General features: G+C 46.4%; 1 protein-coding gene across 3 annotated transcripts in view; it reads left to right on the top strand.

Moving 5' to 3' along the window:
- LOC144495862 (collagen alpha-1(XV) chain-like) overlaps positions 1-17,091 on the top strand; it is a 306,988-nt gene that overhangs the window by 134,209 nt on the left and 155,688 nt on the right. For all 3 annotated transcript variants that reach the window (XM_078216523.1, XM_078216521.1, XM_078216522.1), the window contains 2 exons: positions 5,193-5,267; positions 6,458-6,556. In XM_078216523.1, coding sequence (XP_078072649.1) covers positions 5,193-5,267; positions 6,458-6,556 — 174 coding nt within the window. The remainder of the gene's footprint in view (positions 1-5,192; positions 5,268-6,457; positions 6,557-17,091) is intronic.

The raw sequence follows: 17,091 nt of genomic DNA, 5'->3' as shown, positions 1-17,091 counted from the left end.
GAGTTCCAGCTATCATTGGGCGGCACGGTGGCACAGTGGTTAGCACTGCTGCCTCACAGCTCCAGGGACCTCAGTTCGATTCCCGGCTTGGGTCACTGTCTGTGTAGTTTGCACATTCTCCCCATGTCTGCGTGGATTTCCTCCGGGTGCTCTGGCTTCCTCCTACAGTCCAAAGATGTGCAGGTTAGGTGAATTGGCCATGCTAAATTGCCCTTTGTGTCCTGGGATGTGTAGGTCAGAGGGATTAGCAGGATAAATATGTGGGGTTATGGGTTAGGGATGGGTTGAATTGTTGTCAGTGCAGACTTGATGGGCCAAATTGGCCTCCTTCTGTACTGCAGGGATTCTATAATTATTTCTATTCTTGTCTACGCTCTCTCCAAGGCTCTGACATCCTTCTTAAAGTCAGCTGCCTGCCCAGAACTGGACGCATTACTCCAGCTGAGACCTTGCCAGTGATTTACAGAGCCCGAGTATAACACCCTCTCTCGCCAATGCAATGCCCCAATTAATGGAGCCTCGGATTCTTTTTTTAAAAGCAGGATCAAATTGTCCTGTCACCTTCAAAAATTTGTGGGCATATACCCCCTCACCTCCTTTCCCTCCGGACCCTAAATGTCTCTATTCCTGCCCCACCAATGATAAAAATATTTCCCTGTTTTCCAGAACATTCACAGCAGGTTGGAATTTAGTGACATTATGGGTGGCACAGTGGCACAGTGGCACGGTGGCACAGTGGTGAGCACTGCTGCCTCACAGAGCCAGGGACCCGGGTTCAATTCCAGCCTTGGTTGACTTTGTGGAGTTTGCACATTCTCCCTGTGTCTGCGTGGGTTTCCTTCGGGGCTCCAGTTTCCTCCCACAGTCTGAAAGACATGCGGGTTAGGTGGATTGGCCATGCTGAGTTGCCTCTTAGCGTCCCAAGATAAATAGGTTAAGTACCTTGGAAGGATAAATACATGCGTCGGGATTCTACCGTTTCGTCTGCCACGGAATTGGAGCAGGTGAGGGGTGGACAACAGAAATGTCCGTTGACCTCAGGCGGGAATTTCTGTTCTCGCTCGAACAAGGCCGTAAAATCCCGCCCATGGGGTTGCAGGGTAAGCCTGGGTAAGAGTCAGTGCAGACTTGATGGGACGAATGGTCTCCTTCTGTACTGTAGGGATTCTATGATTATGAACCAGCCAGATTAGCATTGACGAGCTAGATGTGAAACATCACATCACACTTCCTAAAAAGAGCCTCTCTCGTTTAGCACAATAGCATAGTTACTGCAAACAGAACTAATCCTATTTGTACAGTCATAGAGTCATAGAATCATAGAGGTTTACAGCAGGAAACAGGCCCTTCGGCCCAACTTGTCCATGCTGCCCAGTTTTTACCACTAAGCTAGTCCCAATTGCCCGCGTTTGGCCCATATCCCTCTATACCCATCTTACTGTAACTGTCTAAATGCTTTTTAAAAAACAAAATTGTACCCGCCTCTACTACTATCTCTGGCAGCTTGTTCCAGACACTCACCACCCTCTGTGTGAAAAAATTGCCCCTCTGGACCTTTTTGTATCTCTTCCCCCTCACCTTAAACCTATGCCCTCTAGTTTTAGATTCCCCTACCTTTGGGCAGATGTTGACGATCTACCTTATCTGCGCCCCTCATTATTTCATAGACTTCTATAAGATCACCCTAAGCTTTCTGCACCCCAGGGAAAAAAGTCTCAGTTTATCCAGCCTCTCCTTGTAACTCAAACCATCAAGTCCGGGTAACACCTTAGTAAATCTTTTCTGCATTCTTTCTAGTTTAATAATATCCTTTCTAATAGGTTGACCAAAACCGTACGCTGTATTCCAAGTGTTGCCTTGCCAATACCTTGTACAACTACAACAAGACATCCCAACTCCTGTATTCAATGTTCTGACCAATGAAACCAAGCATGCTGAATGTCTTCTTCACCACCCTGTCCACCTGTGACTCCACTTTCAAAGAGCTATGAACCTGTACCCCTAGATTTATTTTATCTATAACTTTCCCCAACGCCCTACCATTAACTGAGTAAGTCCTGCCCTGGTTCAATCTACCAAAATGCATCACCTCACATTTTTCTAAATTAAACTCCGTCTGCCATTCATCAGCCCACTGGCCCAATTGATCAGGATACCGTTGCAATCCTAGATAATCTTCTTCACTGTCCACTATGCCACCAATTTGGCGTCATCTGCAAACTTACTAACCATGCCTCCTAAATTCTCATCCAAATCATTAATATTTTCTATGGCACATACACATCATGGCCAGAAGTTGGAAATACAGTTTAATATCTACCTATCAGCCTTGCTTCACTCATCTCTGAATCAAATCAAATCCAACTCCAGAAACTTTAACTCATAATCTTGGTGACACTTTGATGCAGTGATTGTGGGAGTGTAGTATTATCAAAGAGGCTGGCTTTCAGATGAGGTCCTAAACTGCCTAACATCCCAAGTGAAAAAAAAAGATTGATGGCCGTATATGAGGAAAAATGAGGGAGTTTACCCTGTTATAAAAATAGAAAATTTGCAAAATACTCAGCAGGTCAGTCAGCATCTGTGGAGAGAGAAACCACGTTATGGCAGGAATTTTACAGGCCCTTTGGTGACAGACTGTGAGGCAGGAAGGCTGACAAAATAATGTGGGAAGATGTCAAAGAAGTCATGCTCGACAGCTTCCTGCTGCCTTCCATGTTGTCCACTGCAGGAAAGGTTGTGGATTGGTCCCCTGCTGGGAGCCCAATGGAGCCACTTCAATTAGGAGCCACTTGCTGTCTCTGCTAGAATTTGGCCCACACTGGTGGGGGGAGGGGCGTGTGAAACCACCCAATGGAACTTTACGGCCTCCCAGAGGGCTGTAGGGAGCGAGCCTCCTCCTTTTTGGGTACTCCAAGGCCAACAGAGGGGGATCCTTGGGCGGTGACGGACATCCCTGTGAGAACAGTTCACCTGTGTCTCATGACCCAGCCTCTGTTAGCCTGGAACTCCCTGTATGGCCCCAGCATTTACCAACCCCACTCACCTCTCTCTGTAGGCACCTATGAAGCACTCTCAATTGCAATTACAGCCTCAGCAATGGTGCTGCTAAGCTCTGGGCCACTAATTCATAGAATCATAGAATTCCTACAGTGCAGAAGGAGGTCATTCGGCTCATTCGACCTGCACCAACAACAATCCCAACCAGGCCCTATTCCCGTGACCCTAGGTATTTACCCTACCAGTCCCGCTGACACTAAGGGACAATTTAGCATGGCAATCAACATAACCTGCACATCTTTGGACTGTGGGAGGAAACCTGAGCACCCGGAGGAAACCCGCGCAGACATGGGGAGAATGTGCAAACTCCACACAGACAGTGACCTGAGGCCGGAATTGAACCTGGGTCCCTGGCCCTCTGAGGCTGCAGTGCTAACCACTGTGCCACTGTGCCCTCTTGCAGGGGATGAGTCTTCATCCTTAATTGGAATGGTGGCACCAGCAGCCATTGCCTAATTGGCCAGATCGAATAAGTATTTCCAGCATTTTCTGTTTTCATTTCAGATTTCCATAATAGTTTGTTTTTTTATTAGTTCTCCCTGGTATGCCGACCAACATTTATTCCTCACCCAAAACCTTAAACAAATGATCTGGTCATTGATTTAATGTTGTGGAGCTTCGATGCAATTTTGGCAGCCGTACGTCCTACGTGACCACAAAGACTACACTTTAAAGCACTTTGTTGACTCTGCAGCATGCTGGACCATGCTGAGGTCACGAAAGGTGTGACAGAAGTGTAATCTTTTTATTTTACGTGTTGCCTTTGTATCAATACCTTGAACAGGAAGGGAGCGTTTGGCTTTCCAAAGTGAAAAAGCAGTTCAAAATTTTCAAATCAAAGTAAAAATCAGTAATCCCGGCACCAGTAATACTGGACTTGCAATTTTATTTTATTCATTCATGGGACATGGGTGTCGCTGGCTGGCCAGCATTTATTGCCCATCCCTAGTTATCCTTGAGAAGGTGGTGGCGAGCTGCTTTCTTGAATCGTTGTAGTCCATGTGGGTTGACCCACAATGCCGTTAGGGAGGATATTCCAGGATTTTGACCCAGTGACTGCGAAGGAACAGTGATCTATTTCCAAGTCAAGATGGTGAGTGGCTTGCAGGGGAACTTGCAGGTGATGGTGTTCCCATTTATCCGCTGCCCTTGTTCTTCTCGATGGAAGTGGTCGTGGGTTTGGAAGGTGCTGTCTAAGGATCTTTGGTGAATTGCTGCAGTGCATCTTGTAGATAGTACACATTGCTGCTACTGAGTGTCGGTGGTGGAGGGAGTGGATATTTGTAGATGTGGTGCTAATCAAGCAGGCTGCTTTGTCCTGGATGCTGTCAAGCTTCTTGAGTGTTGGAGCTGCACCCATCCAGGCAAGTGGAGAGTATTCCATCACACTCCTGACTTGTGCCTTGTATATGGTGGATAGGAGATAAGGTATACAGACCAGTTCAGAGAGTTTTATCAGTACCCTTCATTTCCAAGATTCGCTGTTTTTTGCCCTCTTGGATTAGTGTTGTATTCCAGCTTCTGATTCAACAAGTGCAAGATTCAAATGCTGCTTGGGACAGTTTTGCCAAGTGAAGACTGGAACTCCAGCTGTGAATACTGGGTTGACATCTAACCTGATACTCATATCTGGTGGGAATGGGTAGATTCCCCTCACCGTGTCCCCACATCCCGACTCAATGGATCTATTATCAATTAGAATTGATTAATTAATTAGACAGCACCTTCCAAACCCACGACCACTTCCATCTAGAAAGACAAGAGCAGCAGATACATCGGAACACCACCAGCTGCCGAGTGTGGCGACTAGGGGATTTTCACAGTAACTTCATTGCAGTATTAATGTAAGCCAACTTGTGACTAATAAATAAATAAATAAACTCACTGTATGGGTTGTGAGAATGGAGAAAATCCTTCAGCTATATTGGACTAACAATCGTGCTGGCGCAGGGACTAAGTGAATCGGTCATGACCATGGAAGGATGTTCACATCAGTCAGTGAATCTTTCATGTTATTCTCCAAGGGAGTGGGGGAGGGGTGAAGATATGAAAACTGGGATCTTTCCTGTCAGCACTCTGGGTTTCCAGTTCAAAGTTTTTTGAAATCTTTCATCTTGTTTTGTGTTTTCCAGGGGTCCATCCAAGAACTGACGATTAAATCAGACCCACGTGCCAGCGAAGAGCAATGTTATGAGGCTGAGCCCGATGTGAGTAAATTTTCCATTTCATTGTATCCCCCTCGAGACTAAGGGCCCGATTTTACCAAATCTTCGCGCCCGTTTTCAGGCGTGAAATCGCGGTAAAGTCGGGCGTTGGACCTATACCGTGATCTGCACCCGATTCCGAGCAGATCGCGGCTTTACCGACACCCGATTCGGGCGCGGGTTCGGCCCACGCCCGAATCGGGCGGCCCCACGATTTAAATGCATTAGCATGCATTTAAATCGACTTAATGAACCGCGCGCCCAACTCTACCGCCAAATCCCACTTTACCATCTTCTGGCCCGTTCCAGATCCGCGCTTTTAGCGACCTGCAGAATAAAAGTCCAAAGCGGATTTCTATTCTGCAGGGGAACCTCCGAAGCCCTCTCTGCCCTTGTGAAGTCACCATCCTCCTCGACCATCCTTCGCAGACCCCCCCGCTAACCACCCCGGCAGACCCCCCCCCCCCCCACCGGAGCAGGCACCCCCACCCCCCCACGAAGTCAGACCCCCCCTGGGAGGCAGGCCCCCCTCGGCAGAGCACACCCCCAACCTACCTCGATCGCTGGTCTCCCTCCACCATCCTTCCGTTAGCAAGATAAGCTGTATGTTCCTCAGCTAGATCCACTTTGGTCAACACAAAGATGGTCCTTGTGCCTTGTGGGTCCATCTGGCTCACCAAGTCAGTTACAATACTGCGTTCAGCATCTACTGAACCATCTTGGATACAAAGGATAATGAATGGTACTGGTCGATCTTCCTGGTGCTATCAGTACTGTGACATCAGGAATGGCTGCCGACACTAAGGATATAATTTCTAGCATAAGCAAGGCTTACATGCAGAACCCTAATGCCATTATCCTTTGTATCCAAGATGGTTCAGTAGATGCTGAACGCAGTATTGTAACTGACTTGGTGAGCCAGATGGACCCGTCACACCTCCTCCCCGCCCCAACTGTGCATGCGCAGTTCAGAGCTCCGATCGTTCCGGCAGCGCTAAGCCCCGCCCACAGCGTGAATCGGACCGGAGCCGGCAAAACGCGTATGGGCGCGCTGGAAAGAGGATTCCAGACTCTGATCTATTTGATGCCCAGATTCGGCACTGAGGGCCTGATTTTACCATTTTGAGTCTAAGTCATCACTTTCTTTGTAACCACTAGATTTTGATTTGTCGATGTTGATTGCTTTGCCGCAGGGAGCTTCTGGAGACGGGAGTGGTGATGGGAGTGGCCAATATATTCCGCAGGAGCAGGGAGGCCTCAAACCCCAAATTCAGCACATTACTCCAAGACCTGTGAGTGACATGGAAGATTACTGTTCTGTTGCGGAGTTTCTTTTCTCTTTCTTTAAGCTTGTCATCTTTGCCCTCTGGGGCTCAATCTTTTCTTACACCTAAGCCCCAGCTTGCTGACACATCCTGATAATTAGGGTAGAGTAATCTTGTGCCGTGGTTTTGATGCTGAAAAGTTTGGATGTCAGGTTTCCATTTCCAAAGGACGTTAATGAACCATTTGGGTTGTCACCACAATTCTCACAGCCGTGTTGTACTGTTACCAGTTTGTTTTCAAATGTTTAAGCTGCTGTGGCTGCTTTTGATTTGTCTGTTAGATGGTCAGACCTCTTAGTGGATACGCCAAAGATGACCAGCCTTTACTTGCACTGTGCCAGCCTACATCCAACCATATTTTGAATGGCTTATTTTGTCTATTCTTCTGCCTGGTAAATTATTGTGCCACCCTCCTGAGGGAGTGCTGCACTATTGGAGGCGGCTGGCTTTTGGATGAGATGTTAAGCTGGAGGTTCTGACTACTAAAAGGTAAAAGATTCCATGGCGATATTCATAGCCGATTAGGGTGTTCTCCCGATGTCCCGGCCAATATTTAATCCCTTAGCCGACTTCATTAAAATACAATCAGCTGCTCATTGTCACATTGCTGTTTGTGGGATCTTGCTGTGCACAAACTGGCTGCATTACCACAGTGACTACACTTTAAAAACGCGTCATCGTTTATGAAGTGGCTTGGGACATCCTGAGATTGTGAAAGATGTTTTACAAAAAGAAACCTGGTGTGGTTTCAAACGCAGTTTATAAAGGGTTAAAATAAAACAAAAAAATGCTGGAAATACTCAGCAGGTGAGGCAGTATCTGTGGCGGTTGAAAGAGAGTTAATGTTTTTTTCCACTGTGTCTGATCCATTTCATACATTTCTGCTCTCAGTGCTTCCCCTCCCTTCCAGAACCATGATAGGGTTCTACTCATCTTCATCTTCTACCCGACCAGCCTCAGTCTTCAGAGGATCATTCTCTGCCGTTTGTGTGATAAAATATCATTAACCTGAAATGTTAACTGAGGCCGGAACTTTCCGGCTCTTCATACTGGCAGGATTTTCCGTGCCTGCGGAGGGGGCACCCCTGCTGTGGGTTTTCCAGTGGCGAGGGGTGCATTCAACAGGAAACCCTGTTGACAAAGGCAAGACTAGAAGAACCCACTACCGGCAATGGAGGACCATCCCCGCCACCAGGAGACATGTGGCAGATTGCATGGAAAATCCCACCCTCTGTTTATTTTCACAGATGCTGCCAGGCCAGCTGAGTATTTCTATCATTTTTTTTAAATTTCAGATTTCCAGCATTTACACTATTTTGCTTTTATAAAGAATGTGTGAGCTCCAGTACGTCCTTTACAAACTTGCATGACCATAATTTAAATGAGCAAGAATTTCCCCACTGCCTATTTAAATATTCCAGCTGTGGAGGGAGAGATCAGTGCATGGTGTGTCTAAACCTCCACGTTGCTCTCTCTTGGGCAGCGATTTCCAAGTTCCAGGTGAGGGGGGTGGGTCCAGCAATATAAAGGTACAGCCTGGCTGGAACCTCGAATGGCAGCTGCTGACAGAGGTGGAAAACTGCGCCTGTGAAAGCACCCTTCTTGCTTATCATTGTAATCTACCCAGCATCACTTTCCAATTCGCGGGTTCAGAGGTCTTCAGGAGCCTCTTGGGAATGACAGGATGTGTCTGAGACAAGAGGATGGTGATTGCAGATCTTTCCAAATGCTTTAATCACCAGGTACATCAGCCTGAATCATTCCACACCTAGCCCTATATTTATGAGAAACTGAAAGGCAAAAGAATTAATCCCCTCCCTCAATGCAATTAAAAACATAACTTGAACAACAGGAATGGTTTCCTTGGTGACTTAGTAGGCCCCTGAATGCCCACACAAAACAGTTGCACAGTGGAGCAAAATGCTCAGATTTAATTATACCGGAGATTACTAGACACTCTGTGTTAGAACATGTCGATTAATTTCACAGAAGAAAAACAAATCCCTGTGCAACAAACTACCCCTCAAAGCTGTTTTCACCTTTTAACATTGAATGCATTGAGGCCAGAATTTGCATGTCTGTCTGTCACCCCCATTGTTGCTGTATGATCCTTCTTTCATTTGGGACAATTCCATCTTTGACTAAATTTTCACAATCTTATTCCCTCCTCTTTTGGAGGCTAATGATGCCAAATAGTCTTCAGTATTTCTTCCAGGTAGCCATGCTTCACCCTGTCCTTCATCAACATTCACGTCAGACCAGGAGTAAGAACAAGAACCTCCTCACTTGTCTAGGCTACATAGTCTGTATTTTCAACCTGATTTCAGGAACCCAATGGCCAGATCATTTCCAGGTGTCGCTGCCAGTGACGCAACACAGTTTTTAAAAGTAAAGGCCCTAATTGGCCCAGAGGCAAGTTTGGTGCCAATTAGTGGCACCTGGAGCAGCGAGGTGGCGGGACGTTGTGGTGGAGGGTGACTCGGAAAGGCAGATGGCAGCCATTACTGGGTTTGCCATAGCTTGGAGGAATGGAGCAGACATAAAATCAGAAGGCCAGTAGCCTCACGGTCCACACGGGTGGTCAAACGCTCACTCCTCAAGTGCTCAAGCCACTCTGCACAAACCGTAGCCACTTTTATGCCGCAGCATGAGCTCCTCCATTTGACTGTTTTTTAATGCAAGATTTCTCATTCGCAGTCTCAATGCTGCTCCTCAGATACCTGTGCACTGACATGCCCCAGACCATTTGCCTTTTCCATTATTGCCATAAATAATTGTATTCTGTCTCTCTCCAGTCTGTTAACAGCTTTCCTATATCCCAGGCCAGCCAACTGAACCTGCTGTGAGACATGAACCACCATGCACTAAAGCTGATGTGCGTCTCATACGATACTGAACAACTTGCTTTTAACTGTGTTATAGAAGAAAACCATATAACAGGTGCTAAGCAGAGAGGATAGGAAGTACCCCTGACTGGGAACAAGTCTCATCCCTCAGATGATTCCTCGACCTTTGGTCCTCTGCTGACACAACTCTCATTGTCTCCAAGCAGTCTGGCACCCGGGGAAATTGCCACGGCTCCCACGATAAAAGCAAAGCGAGGGTAACCTGTAGATTTGTTTCCTGGGTGAACAAGAAATACCCATCCCCTCAGTGCACAGGGACTGATGTGCTAAGTATAGTGCTCCAATTGCCAGAGAGCTGGACTGATATAGCATTGCAGTCCTAAGTGAAACTTAACTTGCCAAAGCTGAACACTTGAGGAAACTGGTGCTAACATTACCTCATTCTGGACTGATCGGTGCAAAGAACAACATCATGAGACTAGTTTAGGCTTTGCTATCAAGTCCAGTATCAAAGGCAAACTTGAGAACTTTTCCAAAGATATCAATAATTGCCTGATGACGGTAAGATTGCCTCTGGCTGGGGAATGTTTTAGCACTATCATCAGTGCCGATGTTCTAACCATGACCAACCCAGATAAAATCAAAGACCCACTTTATGAAGATCAAGGTCATGTTATCTTTGATATCTAAGACTGACAAACTCAGAATCTCATTGGCAAACATGGCAATGGAAATTACAACAGCCACTTTTTGTATCCCCAATTTTCATAACTCCATTATTGGTGTTTTTGCCTTCAGTTGCCTGCTTACCAAACTCAGGTTATCTCTCTCTGTACCTCACCCATTGGGGACACTCGTGTGTAAACAGGAGTGGAAGCTATTGCCAGTGATTCTCTGACTGCAATTAGATAGATAACCGGGCAAGAGCAGTCCCACCCAGCTAGGTGATAATGGTGAGGCCAGAGAGGCAGATCCAGCGGTGACTATTTAGTCAAAAGCCTCAATAATCTCTTTTCTTGTTATTGCTGGAACAACCTTTACAAGTGTGAGGCTCAGGTGTTTTCTTTGAAAAAAAATCTCCCAGTCAATGTGGACTCAGAGACGGAAGAGGCACAACTGATATAATCTTCACAGTAAAGCTCCAAGTAAAATGTGTAAAGCAAAGATAGAGTGATACGTTGTTTCAGTTGACCCGACTGAATCATTGGGCAGCACCAGTAACTTAGGTCTCTGGAAAATCCTCTCCCAGGTTGGTGCTCTCCAGGTAAATATTACACACCAGCAGTCATCACACCTTTCAGTCTGTGGTTGGATTCACCTGACCAGCAGCTCCCCTGTCTAGGGACATTCATAGAAGTGTTCTGCACAATTTCTAAAGCCAACTTCACATTTAGCAAACTCTGGGACAAAAATCGGAATCAAGAGTGGGCAGTCATCTCCACGTTCTCTTCCAAGTCACACATCAAGCTGACTTTGAAATATATCGCCTTTCCTTCACTGTCGCTGAGTTAAAATCCTGGATGTCCCTCCCTAACAGTACTGTGGATGTGCTTAATGCACATGGACTTAATACACATGGATTTGCCTTAATGCACATGGACTTAATGCACATGGATTTAATACACATGCCTCAGCACAACTATCTCAAAGTCAGGGATGGACAACAAATGCTGATCTTGCCTTTGACACACTTATCCCATAAATATCTCCAGACCTAACTAAAATAAAACACAAATGATAAAATGGCAAAATACTGCAGAGACTGTCAATCTGAAACAAACAGATAATTCTGGAAATACTCAGCAGCCCAGGCAGCATTGATTGAGAGACAAATAGAGTTAAACATTTCATAGAGTCTCTACAGTGCAGAAGGAGGTCATTCAGCCCATCGAGTCTGCACCAACCACAATCCCACCCAGGCCCTATCCCTGTAACCCCACATATTTACTCTGCTAATTCCCAGACACTAGGGTCAATTTAGCATGGCCAATCCACCTAACCTGCACATCTTTGGACTGTGGGAGGAAACCGGAGCACCCGGAGGAAACCACAGACATGGGGAGAACATGCAAACACCACACAGACAGTGATCCAAGGCCAGAATTGAACCCAGGTCCCTGGCGCTGTGAGGCAGCAGTGCTAACCACTGTGCCACCATGCCGCCCAGGTTTCAGGTTGATGGACTACTGTCAGAATTGAACAATATTACAGATATAAGCAGGTTTGAAGCAAGTACAGAGCAGAGAAGGGATTAAAGAACAAAAGGAAAAGTATTTTACAGGGTGAAAGGCATGAGTGATTAAATGACAGAAGGATGATGGAACAAGGCACAAGAGGTGATAAACAGACAAATAAAGAAATAAAAGATGGCTCTGAGTTTAAAGGGCTGCTGCTACATCCATGAAACTTGAATCACACATTTATATTACATTAAGAAATGGAATCAGGTTCATCTAAGCTGACTAAGACAACTAATGAAGATCAGATAGCAAGACAAGATCCCTGACACCAAAGTTCTGAAGAAAGCTGACATGTCGAGCATAGAGGTTCAGCACATGAAGGCACAGCTATGATGGTCAGTTTGTGTGCTATGAATCTATTATAAACAAATCCTGAAGAATATCTTTTACATAGTAACATATATAGAAAATAGAAGCAGGAGTAGGCCATTCGGCCCTTTGAGCCTGCTCCACCATTCATTATGATCATGGATGATCATCAAATTCAATATTGTGATCCCCCCTTCCCCCCCCCCCATTTCCCTTGATTCCTTGAGTCCCAATTAGAGCTATATCTAATTCCTTCTTGAAATCACACAATGTTTTGGCCTCAATTACTTTCTGTGGTAGTGAATTCCACAGATTCACCACTCTCTGGGTTAAGAAATTTCTCCTCACCTCAGTCCCAAAAGGTTTAACCCTTATCCTCAAACTATGATCCCTAGTTCTGGAATCTCTCACCATTGAGAACGTTCTTTCTGAATCCACCCTATCTAATCCTGATAGAATTTTATAAGTTTCTACGAGATCCCCTCTCACTCTTCTAAACTCCAATGAATATAATCCTAACCAATTTAGTCTCTCCTCATATGACAGACCTGCCATTCCAGGAATCAGCCTGGTAAATCTTTGCTGTACTCCCTCTATAGCAAGGACATTTCTCCTCAGATAAGGACACCAAAACTGCACACAATATTCCAGGTGTAACCTCACCAACGCCCTTTACAATTGCAGCAAAACATCTCTATACTCAAATCCTCTCGTTATGAAGGTTAACATACTATTTGCCTTCTTTACTCCCTGCTGTACCTGCGTGCTTACTTTCAGTGACTGATGCACAAGGACCCCAAAGTCTCAGAGTTATCCACCTCTCTCAATTTACACCCATTCAAATAAAAATCTGCCATCCTATTTTGGCTACCGAAGTGGATAACCTCACATTTATCCACATTATACTGCATCTGCCATGCATATGCCCACACACTCAGCCTGTCTAAATCATTCTGAAGCATCTCTGTATCCGCCTCACAATTCACCTTTCCACCCAACTTTGTATCATCTGCAAATTTGGAGATAATACTTTTAGTTCCCTCTTCCAAATCATTGATATGTAATGTGAACAGTTGAGTTTAGTTTATTTATTATTGTCACAATTTGGCTTACAATGAAGTTACTGTGAAAATCCCCTAGTTGCCACACTCTGGCGCTTGTTCAGGTACACTGAGAGAGAATTTAGCATGGTCAATGCACCTAACCAGCACGTCTTTCAGACTGTGGGAGGAAACCGGAGCACTCGGAGGAAACCAACGCAGACACGGGGAGAACGTGCAGACTGCACACAGACAGTGACCTGAGCCGGGTATCGAACCCAGTTGCTGGTGCTGTGAGGCAGCAGTGCGAACCAGGTTCCTCTGGAACCCCACTAGTCATGCCTGCCAATCGGAAAAAGACCCAATTATTTCAACTCTTTGCTGCCTGTGTGCTAACCAGCTTTCTATCCATCTTCAGGCAGTACCCGCAATCCCATGCGCTTTAACTTTACATCGTATTTTATTGATTCATTGTGGGACATGGTGTCACTGGCTGACCAGCATTTATTGCCCATCCCTAGTCGCCCAAGGACAGTTAAGAGTCAACCACATTGCTTTGGCTCTGGAGTCACATGTAGGCCAACCAGGTAAAGACAGCAAATTTCCTTCCCTAAAGGGCATTAGTGAATCAGATGGGGTTTTTCAGACAATCGACAATAGTTTCATGATCATGAATAGATCCTTAATTCCAGATTTTTTTTATTGAATTCAAATTCCCCCATCTGTCATGGCAAGATTTGGACCCAGGTCCCCAGAACATTAGCCTAGTTTCTCGATTAATAATCTAGTGATAATACCACTCGGCATTGTCTCCCCAGTAGTCTGCTATGTGAGACCTTGAGGCTTTTATGGTGCATTGACAGCTGGAAAGCAATTTAATGATGGACAGCACCGGAGGCATAAAGACAGCTTTAAACAAGGCTGAAACAGTGTAAATTTGATATCTATAAGTAGGAACACTTGCTCAAGGTAAGAAAGCATGGCCAAAAAAAATCATAAAGGCTCCTCCTACTTAAGGTTGTGATTAAGGTTGTCATTAAATGTATTCCTGGAGATTTTATCACATGACTGGTCCCACACACCAGCCATTAGTCGGCCAACACATCTATCCTGGTGATGCACTGCCTTCCTGCTCCAATCAGAAAGCAAAAAATAATTACGCAATTGGATGACGCTTGACTGTCAGCCAAACAGCCTTTTTCCCATTTCTACATTTGGTAAAGAGAGATGTTCAAAGAAGGGAGGCCAGGGGTGGTGAGGAGAGAGGAGAGAAGATTGAGATGGCAAAGCCAGGCAGGAACAGAGCAGCAACCAGGGTGAGGGACGTGAGAAGACTTTTGGGGAGCACCCAATTTGAAAAAGGGGCCAACAATGGTAGTGTCCCCAACAATCTCTCCTGCCCGAGGCCTGAGCAGGGTAATCCCCCACTCCAGCCCTCATCTCCTTTGTGTCTGACAAGCACAAAAACAGCCCTTTAAGTGGCCAATAATTGGCCCCTTAAGGGATACAATTGGGGCGACGGTGTGTGGGCTGAACTAGCCTTTATGTAGCAAATTGGCTCAAATGGGGCCTTGTGGGAACCCCAGGATGCAGCTGTGGTGCACCCTGATCAAGACTGCCCTCTTACAAAATTCAGCACAGGCCTCAGTGAGCTCCGTTTAGCCACTGCAGAAGTTTGATGATTACTGCACACACTGAAAAAATATTTTTGAAAAATCCTTTCAATGGTTCAGGTAAACTAATGGCTTGAGTTAGTTGTTTTAGACCTGAAATCACCAAGATACAGCAGATACATTCCTCCCGAACTACGCTGTGAGATTAGGTCCCGAATAAATGGAGGAAACCCATTGTTTGGAGAGATATTTCCATCAAATAACCCTTTGCAGATTCCCTTCACGGAGGATTCACCATCCCAACCAGTTGCGTTCATTGACTGAAACTTAAGTAACTTGCCTTTGTAAAGAATTTTGCCAGCATTTGCAATTACAAAACAAAGCTGGCTGTGTATAAAGCACAGGGTGCAGTTACAGTGAGACTCTTTGTGATTAGCTAATCACCCCACCATCACACCATATGACTTGGCTGGCCTGATGGTCATGTGCCTGGAAGGCTTCTAATTGGTAGCTAATTTAGAGAAAGGTTAAAGCTGCATGGCCCCTCTTTTTCTTGTATTTAGATCTCTTTTGCCAACCAAAGATTTGCAGTACTGATGGAAGCTTAATTGTTTAAAATAATATATATAGAGAGAAAAAGTGATTACAAATGAGATCTTTCATTGTATTTCATAAGGCAGAAAAGCTGATAAATATGTATTAATGGAGCAGGAAAAAAGATGTTGAATGTAGGTCTGTGATGCATTGGGATTACTGACTTGCTGTGACATTGTACAAATTCTAGATCAGTCTACATTCTGCATTCTGTTCAGCAACATGTAAGGTTCTGACTTTTAATTATTTTCATTTTAAATGAGCGATTGTCAGCATCTGCCCTCAATTTCCTTTCCCCACAGCATCTCGATTCGAAACAATGCCGCTTCTCAATTTAAAACATGAAGCTTGAAAGCCTGTGAACCATGCCAAATTTTCACTGTTGTTCAGTTCAAAGCCTCTTTTTCATGAGTAGTTGTTGGTGTTTGGTGTGACACTATTTCTACAAATCCCCCAAAGGAACGGCCAATTCTGTGTGTTCCGATCATTTTTCTTAACCACGAAGTTGCAAAGTGGGGATTAAAGATTTTAAATGCAGCTTTTTTTTCTAAATGGTGATCCCACGCTCCTGACTCACTGACAGAGCTACAAAATAATCACCCAGCTTATCCGAATGCTGTTTCTCTGCAGAGTGTACAGGATTGTTAACTCTACAATAGGCTCTCACTGGATAGGATTTTATTGAAGGAAATGCAGCAAAGAGGGAAAATGGAGTCTTAGGGCCTGATTTTACCATTTTCATTCTAAGTGCCGAATCTGGGCGTAATGCAGGTCCGACTTAGAAATTCGTTTTCAGGTGTCCCCATACGCTCTCAGCCATCTCCAGTCCCATTCGCGCTGTGGGCGGGGCTTAGCACGACCGAAACGATCGGAGCTCTGAACTGTGCATGCGCAGTTTGAAAAAAATTTGAAAAAGCGTGCCCGTGTCAGATCGCTTCCGGGCCGCAGAAAGCGGAGAAAGCGGCCCAGGAGCGAAAAGCGGGAGCGATGGTGCACACACACATCACTGTTCCCCTTATCAACCCCGCCCCCCCCGCTACCCACACACATCACTGTCCCCCTTATCCACCCCCCCCACTACCCAGACCGATCGCCATCCCCTGCCCCCCTCCCCCCCTCCACCGATCACCCGCAGAGTGGCAGCAGACCCCCCAGTGCCCCCCCGAGACCGCACCAGAGATCCGTCTGCCCCCCCCCAGAGATCCATCTGCCCCCCCCCGCCAGAGATCCATCTGCCCCCGCCCCCCCCCCCCCCCCCGCGCCTGAGATACATCTTACCCGTCGTCCTCCTTCCTCCCCCCCCACCTCCAACAACGATCTGGCCTCACTCATCCCCCCCCCAGACAATGATCTGGCCTCACTCATACCCCCAGAGAATGGTCTGGTCACTCACCCTCCCCCAGACAACGATCTGGCCTTACTCACCCCCCCCCCTCCCCCAGACAACGATCTGGCCTCACTCATCCCCCCGCCCAGAGAATGGTTTGGCCTCTCTCACCTCCACCCCCAAGAGGAACATCTAACCCGCCTCCTTCTCCCTCCCCACCAGACAACGATCAGCCCTCCCCCCCCCTCCCCCACCAGAGATACATCTGACCCGCCTTCTTCTCCCTCCCCCCGCCCCCCCCCCCCCCCCCCCCCCCCCCACCAGACAACGATCTGGCCTCACTCCCCTCCCCCACAACCAGAGAATGATCTGACCCGCCTCCCTCCCCCCACCACTGATCTGAGTCAGAGAGCCGTTGGAAGCTCTGAACGTGCTCTTCAGCAGCTGGAGCGCCCGATTCAGACTTTTATTTAGCAGGTCCATTACGGCGCAGTTCCGGATCGGCAAACGCAGTGGTAAAGGGGGAAATGCTG

This window comes from Mustelus asterias, chromosome 7 (assembly GCF_964213995.1).
Source record: "Mustelus asterias chromosome 7, sMusAst1.hap1.1, whole genome shotgun sequence".
NCBI lineage: Eukaryota > Metazoa > Chordata > Chondrichthyes > Carcharhiniformes > Triakidae > Mustelus > Mustelus asterias.
The sequence above is the reverse complement of the archived record's forward strand: the minus strand, read 5'-3'. Positions and strand labels throughout refer to the sequence as shown.